Source organism: Heterocephalus glaber, unplaced genomic scaffold (assembly GCF_053883595.1).
Source record: "Heterocephalus glaber isolate CG9 unplaced genomic scaffold, H.glaber_assembly_v1.0 deba00001781, whole genome shotgun sequence".
Lineage (NCBI taxonomy): Eukaryota > Metazoa > Chordata > Mammalia > Rodentia > Bathyergidae > Heterocephalus > Heterocephalus glaber.
The window spans coordinates 11,080,437-11,100,575 of NW_028258467.1; the positions used below are offsets into that span (position 1 = coordinate 11,080,437).

The following is a 20,139-nucleotide window of genomic DNA, read 5'->3' on the forward strand; positions in this document are numbered from 1 at the left end:
CAGATGTCAGTAAGCTCTTAAGATGAGATCATTCTGGATTGACTGTGGGTCCTAAATCCAATAGCAGATCTCCTCACAGGAGAAAGGCCAGGGAGGCTCAAGACGGAGGCACACACAGGAAAGAAGGTCAAGTGAAGATGGATGCCGAGCCTGGCGTGGAGCCCTACAAGCCAAGGACGCCAGAGATGGGGCAGGCTCCATATCCAGGGACAAGCTCAGAGCCCCTACCCCATGCTCTCGGACCCCTTCCTGGGCCAGCTCAAACTTCCAGGCCGCCTCTGTTGCCAACAGATGCAGCCCCTTTGCTAAGTGCGATGGAAAGGGTCCAGCTGACAGGGGAAGGTTTCGGCTGTCCCAGGCCCTCACGGTTCGAACTTCACAAGGAGGGAAGTGGGGAAATGAGGAAGGCAAGGGCCAAGACTTCCTACTCAGGAGCTTGGAGAGAGAAGACAAGAAACCACGGGCCCACACCATGTCCCTGCTTGGGAGGCTAATGGCCCCTCAGCTTCTTTTTTTCATGCTGGGGAATGAACCCAGACCCTTGTACATGCTAGACAAGCACTCTATCAGTGAGCCTCATCTCCAGCCCACCTTTTCATTTTTTATTTTGACACAGGGTCTCATTAAGTTGCCCGGGTTGGCCTCCAACTTGGAATCCTCCTGCCTCAGCCTCCCAAGTAGCTGGATTTACAGGAATGTACTACCACACCTGGTATCTCCTTAGCTTTCAGGGGACAGCAGGAGAAGATGAGAAGATGTGTTGCCAAGAGCCAACCTGGCAGGGCAGAGGAGCTGTGGAGAGAGACAGCCTGGGCTGGGCCCAGCACTCCAGCCCCGCGCAGCACGGTGCTGTTATGGGAGTGGATGTTCTGATTGATGGAGGCTCTGTAATTCAGACCCAAGGCTCCAAGGTCTCAAGGCCCACCCCTGCCCTTCATGGAGCCCCAGGTCTCCACTCACACATACTCACTTGAACTGTGGGATGTCCCTGCACAGCTCCACGTTAGGGCGCCGGCTCTGGCACTCCAGCTGCGTCTGGGCCACCTTCAGCGGGCACTCCTTGGCCATGATGGACCTCTCCAGCAGCATGATGGTGTTCTCTGTCTGGAAGATCTCCTGCAGCATCTGAGAAGATGGTGAGGCTGTCACCACCCCAGGACTCTCTGACTTCCTGCTGCTTGGGTGAGGAAGCGGAGGGTAACCCAGCCTTGAACACCGACCCTGCACCAACTAGGGCAACCCTGGGAAGTGGTTTCAGGCATCTCAGGTCAGCAGGTACCGTGCATGCTGGGATGCTGGGGAGGGGCATGTGCTGGGCTGGTTTTGTTTTGAATCCCCAGTAGCCAGTGGAGTTGGCCAGTGGTCAGTGGGAGGGAGGAGAGAGGAAGCCTCTTATGTAAATATACATAACCTGTAGGGTTAGGGGCATAGCTCAGTGGTAGAGTGCTTGTCTAGTATGTGGGAGGACCTGGGTTTGATTCCTAATATCTCCCTCCCACCAAGAAGAAAGGTTAATACACATAATCCAACTCAAAAACAATAGACAACCTCTAAAGCCATTCTCAGCTGCATTAATGTGGGTTGTTCTACACCTTTTTACAATCTAGAATTTACTTTCCTAGTAACGAGGTCAGTAAATGAAAAAGAGAGGGCATTTAAAAAAATTTTCTATTTATCCATAGCAATATTTTCCTTCATTATAATGTCACCATGGTGCCCTAAAATTGATGGAAGTGCAGATCAGAGGCATGGGTAGGAAGGGGCCAGTTGGGGAGGGAAACGTTCTCTGAATGCAGGTTTCAGAGGTGAACACAGGGAAAATGCACCACTAAAATTCATCAGGCTGCGCACACTATTGTGAGACTGTTAGGCCTCCATAGAAAATAAAATGAAAATCAGAAAATAGTTACAAGAAAAGATCGGCAAAGTACTGACATTTGTGCTGGGTCCCTGGGAGTCTTTTATGTGATTCTCTCTACTTCTGCAGGTTTAAAATTTTGCATTATAAAAAACAAAAAAAATGAGAGTAGGAAGAAAGGGGACACCAGGCTGGGTCACTACCAGAAGGAGCTGACCTTGCCCTGGCCTACCGTGGCTTGCTGAGGACTGAGCCCATGCACGGTACCAAGCCAGTGGTGTCTGCAGGTGACAGCACATCCATTCTCCACCCTACTGTCGCCCAGCAGCCCTGGGTCTGTGAGCAACTCTGCTTCTCATTGTGTCCCTCTGCTGTGAGATGGCACTTTCTTTTGGGCAGGGTTTGTACTGATACTTACCTACAGGATCCAAGCATAGAAGTGACATCCTGTCACAATGGCCCTGATCCCCAGAAGGATGTGCTGGCATTGTCCATCATCACAAAGAGCTCAGTTTCACTTGCCCAGAGGTTCAATACCAGTTAATGAGGCTGCCCACCAGCTCCACCAATGCCATCTCAATAGGGTGCGGTGCTGGTGGTATAGTGGTGACCATAGCTGCCTTCCATCTCAATAGGGTTACTGCTCATGCTTAACCTGCTGTTCTGTGAGAAAGTGTTCACTTTCATTGTTTGCCATCTTGAAACAAGATGGCAGCCAATGTATATCTTACTGTGTCTCCTCTGTAAGTAGGATAAGTGAGGAGTATCACTCAAAAAAACTACTAGTAGTTCCCACAGAGACTGGCACTGCCCCACTGCCCTGGAACCATCTTGTGGAGGCCAGCCTCTCCTGACCCCACCAGTGGTATCTGAATCTGCATTGCAGAGGCACTGGGGGGCCAGAAGATACAGCAGAAGTGAACAACAGAGAGAGGGCCTCTCTGAGGCTCCTCAATGAAAATTGAAGCCCATTGGGAAAGTGAGGAAAATTTCTGCAATAAAGGCACACTGGACCACCATGGTTGGTAAGTTGGTGGGATCAGCACCTCCCATAGGAACCCTGACTCGCTTTGGGGGAAGGGCAGCTGGAACCTGCAGTAGAACCTTGCAGAGTTCAATCCTGCAGGAGGTCAGGGACCTCAACTTGGCCCGTGCAGCCAGAAATCAGCCTGAATCTCAGTGGACTACAGCTGGCTTGCTGAGACTAATCAACTTAGATCTGCACACTGCTGCCCATGCTGTCTACCACAACAGCAGAGACATACCCTGAAGGAGGCCTTTTTTTATTTTTTAAAAAATTTGTATTTTTTTTCTTTTCTTTTCTCTCTCCCTTCTTGTTCTGTATTTCTCTCCCTCATTGTTTCTGTTCCTGTCCTATTTTCAGATTGTTTTTCCTCTGTTTCCTTCTCTCAATTGTCATTATTCATATAGGAAGGTGAATACAGTTTCTAGCTTCCCTATTGATGTTAGTTTATTCTGTTCTTGTCTTTGTTCCTTTGCTCTGTCTTTTCCTCTTGTTTTCAACAGTTTCCAAAAATGTGCATGATTGTCCTGATTAGCCTCACTTCTAACCTTTTCCTCTTCTTCTACCTCTCTATCCCTCCCTCCCCAACTCCTTCTAAGTCCTCATCCCAAAGGTAAATTTGCTATATTGAAGGGTTTATTTACTACAAACGTATTTTGGGGTGGTCCTCAATTTTGATCTAGCTCATGTGGTTTAAGGTAACAGATTAATAGCTACCACAAATTGTCATTTTCTAAGCTGTGTTTGATGCTATTGTTGATGCTGATTGTATCACTTGGGCTAAGGTGTCATGATTGATCTAATCATTTGTCCTTCCTGGTGTACCGAAAATGAGATTGGCTAACAGTCATTAAAGACTCAAAGCCTATGGGCTGGGGATTTAGCTCAGTGGTTCCAGCGCTTGCCTTGCAAGCGCAAGGTCCCAAGTTCGATTCCCAGTACCAAAAAAAAACAAAGACTCAAAGCCTAAAGATCAGCTATACCCGGAAGGCACCTCTGAGAAGCAATCATACCATAAGGTTTCTAAATACAAGCAATAACGATACTGATTATTGAGTAAGCAATATTGAAGTATCAGCCCAGGAATTAAACCAAAAAACACCACCACCAACAAAAATAGAAATGAGAGGACACTTAAACAAGGTGCAAAGCCATACTTCCAGCTCACCACAGGCAAATTCTGGGGGCAAAAAAGTGGAAAAAATCTGATAATTAACCACCTGGACACCCTGAACTGATACCACAGGAAGTAACAAAACAGATGAACGAGGCTCTAGAAAAATTCAAAACAGAAATAATTTCACTGATAACTACAGAGATGGTGAGCATAATGAAAGACATGATTAGACTCAAGAACAAAAATAGATTTAAAAAATGGATGACCTCAGGACCATGATGGAAGCCATGAATGCCCAGCATAGGAAAGAAATGGAATCCATGGAACAGTTTCAAACAGATATCCAAAAGATTAGAAACTTCATTGAGGGCCAGGGATTTAGCTCAGTGGTTCTGCTGCCTGCCTTGCAAGCTCAAGGTCCCGAGTTAGATCCCTGGTACCAAAAAAAAAAAAAAAAAACCAAAAAGAAAAACTTCATTGAGAGTATTCTCAGCAGAATGAGCTAATGTGAAGGTCAAATATCAGATAAGGAAGACAGGATTGTGACCATGAAAAGAGAGATTTCTTAGAAATAGTAAGGGACCATGACAAATCAATCCAGCAGCTGCTAGATGATGGAAACAAGAATAACATAAGACTGATAGTAGTCCATGAAAAAGAAGGAGAAAATAAAAACATAAAAAAACTGTTCACAGAAGCAATGGCAGAAAACTTCCCAAGCAGAAGAGAAGAATTTGACCTACAAATAAGGGAAGCATACAAGACTCCAACTAGCCATGATCAAAAAAAATGTACACCTAGACATGTAATAGTCAAGATCCCAGAAACTCAACAGAAGAACAAAATCCTACAAGCAGCTAGAGAAAAGAAACAAATCAAATACAAAGGAAAACCCATCAGAATCACAGAAAACTTTTCAACACAAACTCTCAAGTCAAGAAGAACCTGGAGTGAAGTAGTTCAAGCCTTGAAAGAAAATAAACTCCAACCTAAATTGTTGTATCCTGCAAAATTATCTTTCAAAATTGATGGGGAAATTTGATACTTCCACAACAAAGAACACCTGAGAAACTTCATGAACACCAAACCAGCACTCCAAACAATTCTAAACAATATCCTAGAAAAAGATAATAAGGGTCACAACTCCATGAGGCCCAACGAGGCAAGAAATTAAAGGGAAAGGGAAAAAAAATTTTAAAAAGAGCCAACAACAGGAAAATATCATGACAAGGAGAAGTCAATACATATCAATTATAACCATCAATGTTAATGGCCTCAATTCACCAACCAAAAGAAATAGACTGGCAGAATGGATTAAGAAGCAAAATCCAACAATATGCTGTATACAAGAAACACATTTAATTAAAAAAAAGTTCATACCAGGGATTTAGCTCAGTGGTTCTGCCGCCTGCCTCATAAGTGCAAGATCCCGAGTTCGATCCTTGGTACCAAAAAAAAGAAAAAAAAAGAAAAGAAAAGAAACTCATAGACTGAAAGTAAAAGGATGGAAAACAATTCTTCATGTAACAGGAACCCGGAAAAAAGCAGGGGTAGCTATTTTATTTGCAGACAAGGTAAATTTCAAACCAAAACTAATTAAGAGAGACAAAGAAGGTCACTACATCCTTGTAAAGGGGACAATCCAAGAGGAAGAGATGACAATAATAAATATATATGCACCAAATACTAGTGCTCCCAACTAAAATAAATATTAATGGACATGAAAAACCAAATAAACACTAATACAATTGCAGTGGGGGACCTCAATACTTCACTGTCACAGACAGATCATCTAGACAGAAAATCAACAACAAATAAATACTAGAATTGAACAAAACTTTGGAACAAATGGACTTAATAGATGCCTATAGAGTGTTCCACCCCACAAAATCAGAATACACATTCTTTTCAGCTGCATACGGTTCATTCTCCAAAATAGACCGCATATGCTAGCTCATAGAATATGTTTAAGTAAATCCAAAGGAATTGAAGTTATCCCCCATATATTATCAGATCATAGTGCAATTAAACTGGAGATCAATAGCATAAGAAACTACAAGAACTTCAGAAACACATGGAAATTGACTAACACTCTCCTGAACATCCAATGGGTCACAGAGGAAATTAAAGAAGAAATTAGACAGTTTCTACAATTAAATGATAATGCCAATACAACATACAGAAACCTATGGGACACAATGAAAGCAGTTCTATGAGGGAAATTCATAGCAGTGAATGTCCATACTAAGAAAACAGAGTGAGCTCAAATAAACAATCTAATGCTAAACCTCAAGCTCCTAGAAAAAGAAGAGCAAGACAAACCCAAAGCTTGCACAAGGGAGGAAATTATAAAGATCAGAGCAGAAATCAATGCAATGGAGACTAAGAAAATAATACAAAAAATCAACAAATTGAAGAGTTGGTTCTTCGAAAGAATAAATATAACCGACAAACCCTTAGCAAACCTTATCCAAAAAAAGGAAAGAAAGGGCTCAAATCCATTCAATTAGGAATGAAAAAGGTGAAATCACAACAGATCCAGCAGAAATCCAGAGGATCAACAAGATCTACTTCGAGAACCTGTACTCCAATAAAATGGAAAACACAAAAGAAATGGTCAGATTCCTAGATACACATGAATTACCAAAGCTGAACAAAGAAGATATAAAAAATTTTAAACACCCCAATTTCAATCTGTGAAATTGAAAATGTAATTACAAATTTACCAACAAAGAAAAGCCTGGGTCCTAATGGCTTTACTTCTGAATTCTACAAGAAATTTAGGGAAGAGTTAATGCCACTACTTCTCAAACTCTTTAATGAAATTGAAAGAGGAGCAATACTCCCAAATTCATTCCTGGAAGCAAGCATCACCTTGATTCCCAAAGCAGAGAAAGACCCAACCAAAAAAGAGAATATAGGCCAATCTTCCTAATGAGCATAGATGCAAAAATCCTCAATAAGTACTGGCAAACAAAATACAGAGGATCATCAAGAAGAACATACACCCTGATCAAGTGGGATTCATCCCAGGGATGCAAGGATCGTTCAATATACATAAATCAATAAATGTAATACAGTATATTAACAGACTCCAGGACAAAAACCATATGATCATCTCAATAGATGCAGAAAAAGCATTCAACAAAATCCAACACCCATTCATGATTAAAAACCCTAAAGAAAATTAGAATAGATGGTCTTTATCTCCATCTGATAAGGGCTATCTATGAAAAACCAATAGCCAATATCATACTGAATGGTCAAAAACTGAAAGCTTTCATGCTAAAATCAGGAACAATAGAAGGATGTCCACTATCACCACTCCTGTTCAATATAGTTCTGGAAACATTAGCCACAGCAATTAGACAAGAGAAAGAAATAAAAGGAATAAAGATAGGAAAGGAGGGCCGGGGATTTAGCTCAGTGGTTTGGCTGCCTGCTGTGCAAGCTCAAGGACCCGAGTTCAATCCCTGGTACCAAAAAAAAAAAAAAAAAAAAGATAGGAAAGGAGGAAGTTAAGGTGTCATTATTTGCTGATGATATGATACTCTACATAGAAGACCCAAAAAACTCTGCTAAAAATCTTCTAGACTTAATTGACATATTCAGTAGAGTAGCTGGATGTAAGATCAACACTCAAAAATCAATAGCCTTCTTGTTCACAAATAACTGACTTACTGAAAGAGAAACTGGGGAAATAATTCCTTTCACAATAGCATCCAAAAAAATGAAATATCTAGGAATCAATCTAAAGAAGGAAATAAAAGACCTCTATCTTGAAAACTACAGGACTCTGAAAAAAAGAAATTGATATCAGAAAATGGAAAGACATCCCTTGCTCCTGGGTAGGAAGAACCAATATAGTAAAAATGGCCATACTTCCCAAACTACTATATAGATTCAATGCAATCCCAATTGAAATCCCAACAGTATATTTCACAGAACTAGATAAAACAATCCAAAAATTCATTTGGAACCAGAAGAGATCAAGAATAGCAAAAGCAATTCTAGGCAACAGAGACATGACAAGGGATATCACAATACCCAACATTAAACTATACTACAAAGCCACTGTGATAAAAACAGCATGGTACTGGCAAAGAAACAGACCCAAGGATCAGTGGAATAGATTAGAAGATGCAGACACAACTCCAGACATACTCAGCCACCTCATCTTTGACAAAGGAGCCAACCACCCTCACTGGAGGAAAGATAGCCTCTTTAATAAATGGTGCTAGAAAAAATGGATTTCAACCTGCCACAGATTAAAACCAGACCCATATCTTTCACCATGCACTAAACTAAAACTGAAGTGGATCAAAGATCTAAGTATTAAAACAGAAAGACTAAACCAGCTGGAATAGAGGTCAGGTAGAACTCTTCAAGACACTGGTGTAGGAAAAGATTTCATGAAAAAAACCTCAATTGCACATGAACTAGCACAAACAATCAACAGCTCGGATCTCATCTTATTAAAAGCTTCTGCACTGTAAGAGAAACCATCAACAGAGCTAAGAGACAACATACAATGTAGGAAAAAATTTTTACTAGCTGTTCCTCAAAGGACTACTATCTAGAATATATAAAGAACTAAAAAAATCAGATCCCCCAAATCCAAAGACCCAATTCAAAAATGGGCATCTGAAAAGAATAGACATGTCTCAGACAAAGAAGTAAAAGCAGCAAATAAACATATGAAAAAATGTTCAAAATCACTGGTTATTTGAGAGATGCGGATGAAAACAACACTGAGATTCCACCTCACTCCAGAAAGAATCACTGCTATAAAGAAACCAACCAGTAACAAATGCTGGTGGGGTTGTGCGGAGAAAGGAACCCTTCTCCATTGTTGGTGGGAGTGCAGACTGGTGCAACCACTATGGAAATTAATATGGAGATACCTCAAAAAACTAGGATTAGAGGTCCCATTTGACCCAGCTATTCCCCTGCTCGGTGTCTTCCCAAAAGAATTAAAAGAATCATACCACAGCAATATATCTGCACCCTTATATATAGTGGCACAGTTTGTAATAGCTAAAACTTAGAAATAGCCCAATTGCCCATCAACTGGAAACTGGATAAAGAAGATGTGGGGCTTTTTTGTTTTTTTTTTTTTTTATAAAATGGACTACTCAGCCATAAAGAATGAGAAACTAGAGTAATTTATAGCTAAGTAGATGGCACATCGAGCCCATACTCTTAAGTGAAATAAGTAGGACACATGTGTGTAAATACCAAATAGTTTCTCTGGTGTGAGAAACTGAAAGTATAAATAAGAATCAAAATGTAGAATAGATAATGTGAAACAGGAAGAAAAGGTCTAAAGGGGAAGAGGAAGTGGGAGGAGTAGGGGAAAGGAAAGAAGGGAAAGAAAAAAATATGAGAAAAGGAAAAAATGGAAACAAAGTCTTTGTAAATAGGGAGGGGTGGAGGGGTTGGAGAGAGGGCAAGGGAATGGGGAAGAAATAAGAACCAATATATATTATGTAAAGGTACAGATTCCCAATGATGAATGTCATCATATTGTATACATAAAATGTACCAATAAACTTAATGGAAAAAAAAAAGGAGAAACTACTAGTAAAACCCTACTTGGAAAATTCCATCACCCAAACTTGAGGGGTGGACAAGCTATAAAAGTGAATGAGATAATGTAGATGAGTGAATTTTAGATAAAGAACAAGGAATATGTCAGCGTACTGTCTGCAGTGGACTTGACTAAATGTTTGGGTGCGCCAAAGGTCACATGTTGGAACCCTAATCTCAATGAACTGTCATGGGGGTGCATTTTGGAAATCTAATGCCCTTTTGAGAAGAGGCCAAACAACTTCCTCTTCCTCTTTTCACCATGTGAAGAAACAGCAAGAAGTCAGAATTGGCCCCCCAAAAGAGAGCCCTAACTTGAGCCCAACCACAAAGGATTCCCAGCACCCAAATCTGTGAGAAATAACATTACACTGTTGATGCGCTACCTGTTCCATGGTACTCTGCTACGGTATAAGAGCCCAGAGTACCAAGACATGTTCCAGCTGTTGTAGGAGATGTGTTGACACTCAAAAATTATTCCTTGTTGATCTGACTTTCAGGTTTAACTGGGTATCTTGTATTTTTTTTTTTTTTTTACTAATTCTGGCAGCTCTACAGATATAATAGCTCAATAAACATTAATTGAATGAATGAATCACAGTGAGATGTGGAAGTCTAGATTTTTAACCAGCTCCCCAATGATACTTACGCACATTAAAGTTTAACAACAATCTGTCCTTAAAATTACATGATCACATTTATCTGAGGTTTCAACATAGGGTAAAACTGACACACATGATTATGTCAGCACTTGTCAGTGGGGTAAGGACCACAGGCATGACACCCAATTCCTGCTTTTAAGGATTTTACAGTTATGTTGTTTCCCCTTTTTATACACTATAAAATATTCACAAATCATAACAGATATGGGGATGATTGTTTTAGTGATGTTGGGCCCATACCCTACAGGTGCCAAGAAATTGCTTAAAAGACAGTTTTTGAAAATACTTCAGTCATGGCTTCCCTATCAGCTCAAGATAAGAACCTGGAAAGACAGTGCATTGTTCCTTCAAGAATATGAACTGGTGAGTAGAAAGGAACCTCAGAGTCCTTCACAGGCCACCGAAGAGGAAGATGGGCCCCTCCCCTGGCCCTTGGGAGCCACCAAAACCAGAGCGACTCTGACTGCACGCTGGTTAAATATTACCCATGTGAGGGATATGTAAACACGCAAGTAGGGGACACCCTCCCTCTCTCCTCAGAATCCTCCCCCTTTGGGTGGGGGCCCGGTGGGGGATCTCAACGCTCCCTAGGCTGCACTTCAGCCTGACCCAGAAGAAAATAAAGTCTTACAGAGATGCCAAATGCTTTCCAATGTTCCAGCTGTCATGGAATCAGTCCCTCCCCCGCCATCAGGGAGATTGTGCTGGGGGTGGAAGAGAGGGACATTACCGTAGGTGTGGCTGATGCAAAGAAGCTGCCAGTGGCACCAGACAGCCCTGCTCCTGCCCAGCCCACCCACAGGAGCTCCCTGGGGCTGTTTCAAGGGGCCCCAAGATGGCCCCTGAAGCCAGTGACCTGGGGCTGTCTCTTCTCTTTCCTTGCTCTGTTCCTCCACTCCCAGCCCTCCTGCTCAGGGGCTGGCCTGGGGCTTCAACAAAGGCCTGGATCTGAGGGAGGGTGAGACTGGCTCACATGGTGGATCACTGCTTCATTGGTTTACACAGACAACACATGCTCATGGAGTGCCTACCCAGCAGCAAGCACTGCTCTAGGCAGAGGATGCAGCAGGGCATAGGACGTGGAAAGCCCTGTGCTGGTGGTATTCATTCCTCCATGCAACACACTGCTGACACCCACCAGCGCTCTATGGGAAGGGGACAGATGCTTTCTCGTAGCATCCCAGGGGCTCAAGTCCCTTCCAACTCCTTTTAAACATTTATTAAGCACCTTTGGAGTGCAGCACATGGGTGGGGACACAGCCACCAAGGGGGGGCCCTCTTTGGTTCTGGAATTCCTGTGCAGGTATTGCAGAGGGACACAGACATATCCCACTTATCAAAAGCTTGCTCCGGCCTAGGCACTGCACCGAGATTCTCTCATGGTCCAGATGGTTACAGGAGCAAACCAGTCCTATGGGAAAGGTTCTAGCAGCACTCCCTGATCTCAGATGGAGGATTGAGACCATTACCTTCCCGTCAAGCCCTCTTCAACCTGCTGACCACATCCAGGTGTGAGCCCCAGCCTTAGGCCCACCTGACTCTGTTCCTCTCCAGCACCTGGTCTTCTCCCTGGAGGGGCAAGAGCAGCTGCAGAACTGAGAGGCTCCCACAAGCAGCCCACGGGACCACCAGGGGACACATGAATCCAAGGATGCTCAATGCAGTACCACCTGTAGTGTGGGTGGTTGGCAGGCAGCCACCAAACTCCATGACCTGGACAAGGTGCTAAATGACCTTGCAGCGTTAGATTCAAAGAATCAGACATGCATGGCCACGGGGTGGCTCTGTCAGTGGTGCAAGCAAGGAAGGAGAATGCAAAAGGCACAAAATCACACAATCCCTGTGGAGAGCATTAAAAACCCATGCACATAAAACACCATATGCATCTGTAAGAGCACATTTAAATCAAGAGATCCATATCAGCAATGGAAATGAGTGTGATGTGAGAAGAGGGGGTGCAGCAAGGTGAGGAAGGCAGGGTGCGAAGGGCTTTGCAGGGGCAGTGTGTGCCATGACCACAGGCCAAGGCTGAAGCCACTTCCCCTAGAGATTGGAAAGGAGAAATTCCCTGCAGCCCTAAGAGATTCAACATTTCCTTTTAAAATAATTTAATTTGGTTTTCTTGGGGGAGGAGATTTAAAAAATATAATCTAATAGTAAAGGTCAGTGGTTCCCAAACTTGGTGGCACACTGGAATTGCCTGGAGCATTTTGGAAATCCTGCTTCCTGGCCCCACACCACAGAGGTTCTGGTTTCATGGGTCCAGACTGCAGTGTGGTTTGAAAGCCAGTGAAGGACCAAAACCAGGGGTACAGGGCATACAGAAAAAAAATTAAGGTGCCTCAGGGGAAGGAGATGGGTCATGGCTGCAGGTGCGGGTACACGTTGAAAGCCAGTGCTGTCTGCGCTAGCAGAAGCCCCACTTGGGGGAAAGTGAGTCATTCTACCTCCAGCACCCGCTGAGGAGGTGGGAGGCAGTTGGGGAGCTGTGCGTGTGGGTGACCTGCTGGCTATGGCAGGCACGTCAGCAAAGGCACTGGGGAGGGGACTCTGGTCAGCTCAGGCTTTCTCAGGAGTCAGGGAATCTATGTCCACAAACCTTGAAGATCTGGAACTAGATCCCTAGGCTCAGAGTTATGCCTGCTCCCCACCAAAGCCCAGCAATGCAGAGCTCTGTCCAGGCAGGGAGGAAGCTGAGAGTACAGGCTGCTTTCAGATGGGAGGGCCTGGGCAAGTTTGCACATGCTCCTGAGCTCAGGGGCCCCAGACTCAAGGTGCCTGCTATACATAGGTGTGTGTGTGTGCGCGCACAGACACACACACACAGTGCTGGTCTCAAACACCTCCACCTCCCTTTGTAGTCACTCTGCCCACCCACTCCCATCAAACCAAGCATGCTCTCACCACAGGGCCTTTGCACAGGATGTCCCCTCTGCTTGGATGCCCCTCCCCAGATGCCCAAAGGGCTCATTCCCCCACTTCCTTCAGGCTGTGGCTAAAATGTCTAGAAGGCCTTCTCTGACCATCCTATTACATAGGGCCTGGGCAGAGAAGCTCCCAAAAACCTTAGCAAGCAAGTGTGGGAACCCCTTCGCTGCCCTGGCACAGAACTGATAAGGCACAAACATGTTTATAATCATACTCCGAACAACAGTGGCACATCCAGCTCTTCCCAAGGTGTGCGCGTTTCTCTCACAAACATATCCTATAAAGTGTCCCTGCCAGGGAGAGTGATCCCTCATAGACAGGAGCAGACACACACACACTCATAGCTGGCTTCTCTCCGTCTGGTTCTCCAGCTCTGAGGGGCTTTCTGGGGCCCCAGAGCCTCCATCTCAAGGACTTTATTTAATCTCTCTGTCCCTCACAGAGCTGGAAAAGTACGGGGAGGGGGAGAGGCTCCTGGGGTGCAGCCTGGCTCATCCTGGGGCTAGGCGGGCCGTGGGGGCCTGGCCGGTCACCCCATGGGAGGAGTCTTGGCATCCTGCATCTGGCAGCCTGCCCTGCCACCCCGGCTGGGAGCAGAAACCTGGCTGAGAAGCGGGTGGCGTGAGCGGGACCCACCTCACTCCCTCTCCCTGTCCCCAGCTCCGGGCTCCCACACAGTGGGCTGCCTGCCAGTCACGGTGCGATGAGCGAGCGAAGGGGGCTCCTAAGCCTCCCACCTGCCAGGCATCCAGGCCAGGTCATTTCCTCTCGGCCTCTCACGGTCGCAGATGTGGGTTCCCACTTCAGGCCCTGCTCTTACTTGCTGTGTGACTGTGCATGGATCGCAAGCTCTCAATGCCTCAGCCAAACTGTACTCGACATCTACAGATCCCTTTCTAGCTGTGAAACTGGCATAAGAACAACTTGCCCCCATGGTTGTTGTGAGGACCAAATGAGACCGTACGGGTGTGATGCTTAATTCTATGGTGTGTCCACTGGTCTGGACCAAGAGAGACTCGGACAGCTGGTAAAGCCTTATTTCTGGGTACGGCTTCTGGACAAGACTGGCATTTGAGTTGATGAACTGCATGGGCATGTCCAGTGTGGGTGGGCATCATCCAATCTACTGAGGACCCCAATAGAGCAAAAAAGTGACCTACACTGTAATGCCAGCACTTTGGAAGGCTGAGGCAGGAGGATCACAAGTTCAACCCCAACCTGGGCAATGTAGTGACTAGTGAAACATTGTCTCTAAAAAATAAATAAAATGAAATAATCCTTGAGTTCAATCCCTAGTACTGTGAAAATGAAAGAGAGAGAGAGAGAGAGAGAGAGAGAGAGAGTAGATTCACTCTCCCTGCTAGAGCTGTGATGTTCATCTTCTACCGGTGGACATCACGGCTCCTGGCTGAAAGTTTCAGACTCACACAGGCACTTATGCCCTCAGCTCCCTAAGCAAGATGAAGAGCATTAGGCAAGTCACTTGGCCTCAGTTTCCTCACCTGTAAAGTGCAGCTCAGAATTAAACCTTTCTCCATAGGGTTTTAGGAGGGAACGATGAGTTAACTGAAGGAAAGGGCCCCAGAATTCTGGCTGCACAGAGTGAGGCTAAGAAGTCTTTTCTTCTTCCTATTTGCAGCAGAAAAGCAAACTCAACCATGCTCCTCCACTCCTTGTAGGAGACCAGCTGGAAACACCCGGCATGTGGAGAGGCGAGGCCAGCACTGGGGATGGTCACAGACCAAGTAAGGAGTGTGAAAGGCAATGATCAGGTCTGCCTCAGACTAAGTCAACCTCAGCTCAGAGGAAAAGCGTGACTGGGACATTTCTGGCAGGAACAGAAATCTACCCGACAGCTCTGCAAGGGGGGCTACATTTGGCAGGGTTGTTTGCCATGTAAAACTATCTGCCTGCGTCTTGTCTTGTGACAGCAGAGACAGCCTCTAAAGCCAGGAAATTTTTTTGATGTGGAGGGGAAAAATGGATTTAGCAGTTCTAGCCAGCTTTAGGCTTCTGGATGCTTTGTGCAACCTTGCAAATTTACTGTTTTCCAAAGTGCACAAAGCCAAGGGGTTTCCAAGGAAATGCCTGGCCCAGGGCAGACTCCCCAGCTTGGGAAGGGGATGGGCTCCTTGGAAGCCTTTTTCTGGTCAAATAGTGGAAGATTTTCAAGTTCAGCCAAGCCCAGGAACAAGAAGAGAGAAGAAAGGGGGGTTCCAGAGAAACCCGGCGGGGAATTCAGGATGTGAGTGTCCCAGACCTGCTTCTCTGCCTTACACCCTGACATTTGGGGGTTAGCAGCACCCCTGGTCTCTACCCACTATGTCAGCAACCAGCCTCCCCACAAACAGTGTGATGACCCAAGATGTCTCCAGTCATTGGCTAATGTCACTGGGCAGGAAATTCACCTGGGTTGAGAACCACTATTGGAGGTAGATAGAGTATGTGAGCCACAATCTCAGTCTGGCAGATAATGCCAGACTGCTACACACAGTAGTGTTGAGAGGCAGTATGGGTCAGGGGTCCTGAAAGTCCGGGAGGGGTTTGAAGATGGGGTTGAGGCCCACCGCTAGAAAGGGGGTCCTGGGAAGATTCATGGCGACCCACCATCTCAGGCCTCCAAAGGTCTTCTTCTCAACACTCACAATTTGTAATTATGTGGACCTATTCTTTAAGCTGTGCCCCCTGGATCATAAGGGATCTTGGCTCTCTTGTTCATTATCGTATCCCCAGTCCCTAGCTGAGTCTACCACACAAGATCCGTAAGCACGTATCTGCTGCAGGGAGAGAAGGAAGAAGAGGGCACTAGTAAACATCTGTCACATATCTATGCTGAGACTATACACCCGAAGAGCTTGACAAAACACAGAACTTTGGGCCCCACTCACAGTGTCTGATTCAGTGGGTCCAGGACCTGATCATCTACATTTCTGACAAATCCCCTGGTGACACTGATATTGCTGGCCCAAGGACCATACTTTGCTAACCACCGGTCGGAACTCAGAACCTATGGTTCTCAATCCTGCCTTCCCATTAGAATCATCCGGGGAATTTTTTTTTAAGTGCTGGGAATTGAACCCAAAGCCTTTACACTAAGCTACACCTTCAGTTCTTTTTGTTTGTTTTGTTTTAGACAAGGTCTCACTAAGTCCTTCAAGCTGGGCTCGAATTTGCAGTATTCCCTGAGTGCTGGGATTTCAAGCATGTTCCAGAATGCCCAGCTTCACCCAGAGAACTTTTAAAAGCCATGTTGCAGGCCACATAGTAACCAATTAAATGAAATGGCCTAGAGATAAATGAAGGCATCTTCAAGATCCCAGTGTGCACCTAAGAGAGGCCTGCTTGCCTGTACCTTCTCACATGCTTCTCTCCACTGGAAGGATCATTTATTTCTCTTAGGGACAGGAAACTGAGATTCAGATGGGTTAGTTACTTTCCCAAGATCCCTTGTTGCAGTGATGGTGAACCTTTTAGCACGAGTGCCCAAACTGCAACCTGAATCCACTTATTTATCTCAAAGTGCCAACACTGCAATTAACCTGAGAAACTGAGGTTTTAGTTTAGAAAAAATAACTCATACAGTAACATCTTTTGTCTTAAAAGAAAAACAAATACATGCCATAGGTTTGCCACCACTGCCTTACTGGTACCAAAACTCACCCAAGTGCCATGTGCCTTCAGTCATTCTGCTTGTCCCCCAGGTCAGAAATGGGACCATGGTTCAGTAACATTTGTATAGCTAAGATTCACCCATCACTTACTAAGTGACCAATGTGGTGTTCTTATTCTCACAAATACTTGCCAACCGTGACTTCTCCCATTTGACAGAGGAAGAAACTGAGGCACAGAGAGGCACAGAGGTCACAGAGCCAGAACTGAAGCCAGCCCTGTGCATCAAACAGGGAAATGGAAGGGAAGCTGGGCCAGGAGGAGACAACCTCATGTTAAAGCTTGGAAGTGCAAGAAAGGCCAAGAGGCAGGTCCCGGGGAAGGTGAACATCAAGGACCCAGTGGTGGGCAAGTTCTAATTGGGACAAGCCAGGATCCTGCTAGGATATACCTGTACTGGACACTCCACACCTGGCCTATGCCCAGGATGCACCTTACAGTCTTCCTGCCTTAGGGGAGCACCCAGTCCCAGGGGCTGCCCACCTAGGCTTCCAGCTATCACTACCAGAAGTGAACATGGCGAAGGGAAGTAGCATCCCGCACTTCCTGTCTGATCCTCCAACCTCCCCTATTCGCGGCTACCTTTCCAGCTCATGCCACTGGCTCCTCACCCTTTCGGTGCAGTGTCCCTATGGACCAACCCCTGGTGACACAGCCCCAGCTATCCTGCCACACCTCACCGCACAGGCCTCAGAATGGCCTACATCTGAGCTCTGAAGGACCCTCATGCTGGGTCTATCCAGGCACACACCACCCAGGCAAATGACAAGGCCTGAGCCCATGTGTCACTGGAAGACCCTTTGATTCCTCTCGTCACTATAGCATGTAACAGGCAAAGAGACCCATAGCCACAGGTGGCCCTGAGCCTTTCCCTAAGAGGTACAGCCTGAAAGTCAGGAAGCCAGACAGAGGACCCTCTGAAAGCCACATAACACCCAGGCCAGGGCCTAGGATCCACAGGACAGCTGTCTGGAACAGGGCAAGGGACAGACCCCAGTGGCGTGGATGCCCTGAAGAATCACTGCACTGTCCACTTTCATCCTCCCCTATTTTTTCTCTCTTCTGGAAACTTGTAGTTTATAAAAGGGACACTCAACCCCTTCAGGCAACAGTCCTCGAATCCAAGGCTCATCTAGATCTGAGAATTCTGAAGGTCCTTGCCCCCTAAAATACTCCTGTTTCTTACTGGTGCCTGAAATTCCTCTTTTTTTTTTTTTTCAGCCCTTCTCCTGCCTCAGACTCCCTGAGTGCTGGGATTATAGGTGAGTGCCACCATCCCCAGCATGAAATTCCTTTACAGCAAAGCTTCTCAGCCTGAGCACCTAGGACATTTGGGGTCAAATCATTGTCTGGCATGGGGGTGTCCTGTGCCGCATAGGATGTCTAGCAGCTTCCTTGGCCACTGTCTACTAGATGCCAGGTGCACCCCTCACTTGGCCGTAGCAGTCAAGGACATCTCCAGACATTGCCACACTGCCCTGGGGCACGGAGTCCCATCAAGTTGGGAACCATACATTAAAAAACTACTCAGGTTTCACCATCTATGGAAATGCGGATCACTAGAGAGGGAGAGCGGGCACTGAGGTAAGCAACCACTACACATTACAGAGTGCCCACATGGAGAAGGTCACAGGGAAGGTCATCTCACGAGGCCAGAAATGAAGTGTTGTTCTAAAGCCAGTTCATGGATGAAAACTGTGCCTGGCTAAAACAGCCTTTGAAACCTGGTCGTCGCTGCCTCTGGATATGAGACTATCCCCTCGGCCAAATACTACGGCAGTGTGGGTATGTTTTCTTGAAGTGTGGCAGTCAGGATGACCACAGCGAGCCAGCTATGAGTGTCTTTACACTACTAGTGAGAGTCTTTACAAGTGTCTTCACACTACAAGTGGGTGTCTTGGTGAGGCGTGATCAAAATTCAGTGACTGCTGCTGCGAAGCACCATCCAACACACAAGGCAGGCTTGTAAAAATATCATGCTGTGTCCTGTTCCACCTTATTCACAGATCTGGCACCATGCAGCTGCTGACTCCTTCCCCAAAGTCAAAATGACCATGAAAGGTAAGCCTTTTGAATGGACTCAGGACATCGAGGCAGCCATGACCACACAACTAAAGACATTCAGAAGCAGCAAGAATGATGGAATTAGTGTGTTTGAAGGGAGGGGGAATATTTTGAGGGGATTAATGGCAGTGTGTCTTTTACGGTAATAATTTTATAAAAATTTAAACAAGTACTGTATCTTTTTAATCACATATCATGCACGGAGGCGGGGTGACCGTTACACTGGTGATCCCCACATTTTAGTCACGAGGCATCTAGTCATTATATTTCTCAGACCACGTACTATCCATGCAATTATTTCCTATTTTTCTTCAAATGAAGCCTCACTCCAGCCTTTAACAAATGTCTTGGACTGGGGCAAGCTGCTGGGGATGGAACCCAGGGCCTCCAGCGAGCAAGTTACAGAAGTGCACCCCTTCTGAGCCTGTTACGGAACAGGATTCCATAACAATAGAGAAAACAAAAAAAGAAGCCCTTAGAAGGTTTGAAGCCTGAGGCCAGATGCCTTTGTGTAGGGAAGGAAGGGAGTTGGACTGGCATCACAGAGAGCCAGAGGGACTGGAGGATAGGGAACTCTCACCTGGGCTCGGTGGCATTCCGGGACAGCCTGGTGAGCAAGAGGCAGGCCAGCAGTTCCACTTCCCAGGGCCCAGCCAGTTTTAGAATCCGTCAGTAGCTTGGCCAAGGCCCCAGCTCTGGAAGGGATCCACTGCTTGCAAAGCACAAATGCATTCCCCACTCCACAATGGGTTCCAGACCTCCTTGGACAAACAGAGGGGCTGGAAGCTGGCACTTGGGGCCTTGGATCAGCAGCCTGGCCCTCACCCCTCAGATGCCACACCTTCCACCCAGCCCTCCTGAGAAAGGGGTGGTTTTGCTGAGGCTAATGGCTGCTCGGAAGTCAAAACCCCAAGAAACTTCAACCTGAAAGGAAGCCTTTAAGGTTTAAATTCACAGCTCCTCTGTGGTCTGTTTAAATTCTTTCCATGCCTGGCTGCTTTCTACATCTGCTTCCCTAAATTTCCTCTGAGACACAAAGCACAATGTGTGCACAGGGCCACCAGAGTGGGGGAACACTGCAAATTGTGTAGTGGGGGCTACTGTCAGGTGTGGCGGGGACTGGGCAAATCCTGGAGCCTGAGCCATCAAAAGACAAGGGGCAGACACTCAACCCCTAGCCACTGTTTCCTAGAGACACGTGGGTTCTGAATGGCTAGAGCTACCAATT

General features: G+C 45.9%; 1 protein-coding gene across 1 annotated transcript in view; it reads right to left on the reverse strand.

Moving 5' to 3' along the window:
- Tekt5 (tektin 5) overlaps positions 1-20,139 on the reverse strand; it is a 63,267-nt gene that overhangs the window by 6,996 nt on the left and 36,132 nt on the right. The window contains 1 exon segment of the mRNA XM_021244289.2: positions 971-1,125. Within this exon segment, the coding sequence (XP_021099948.1) occupies positions 971-1,125 (155 nt within the window).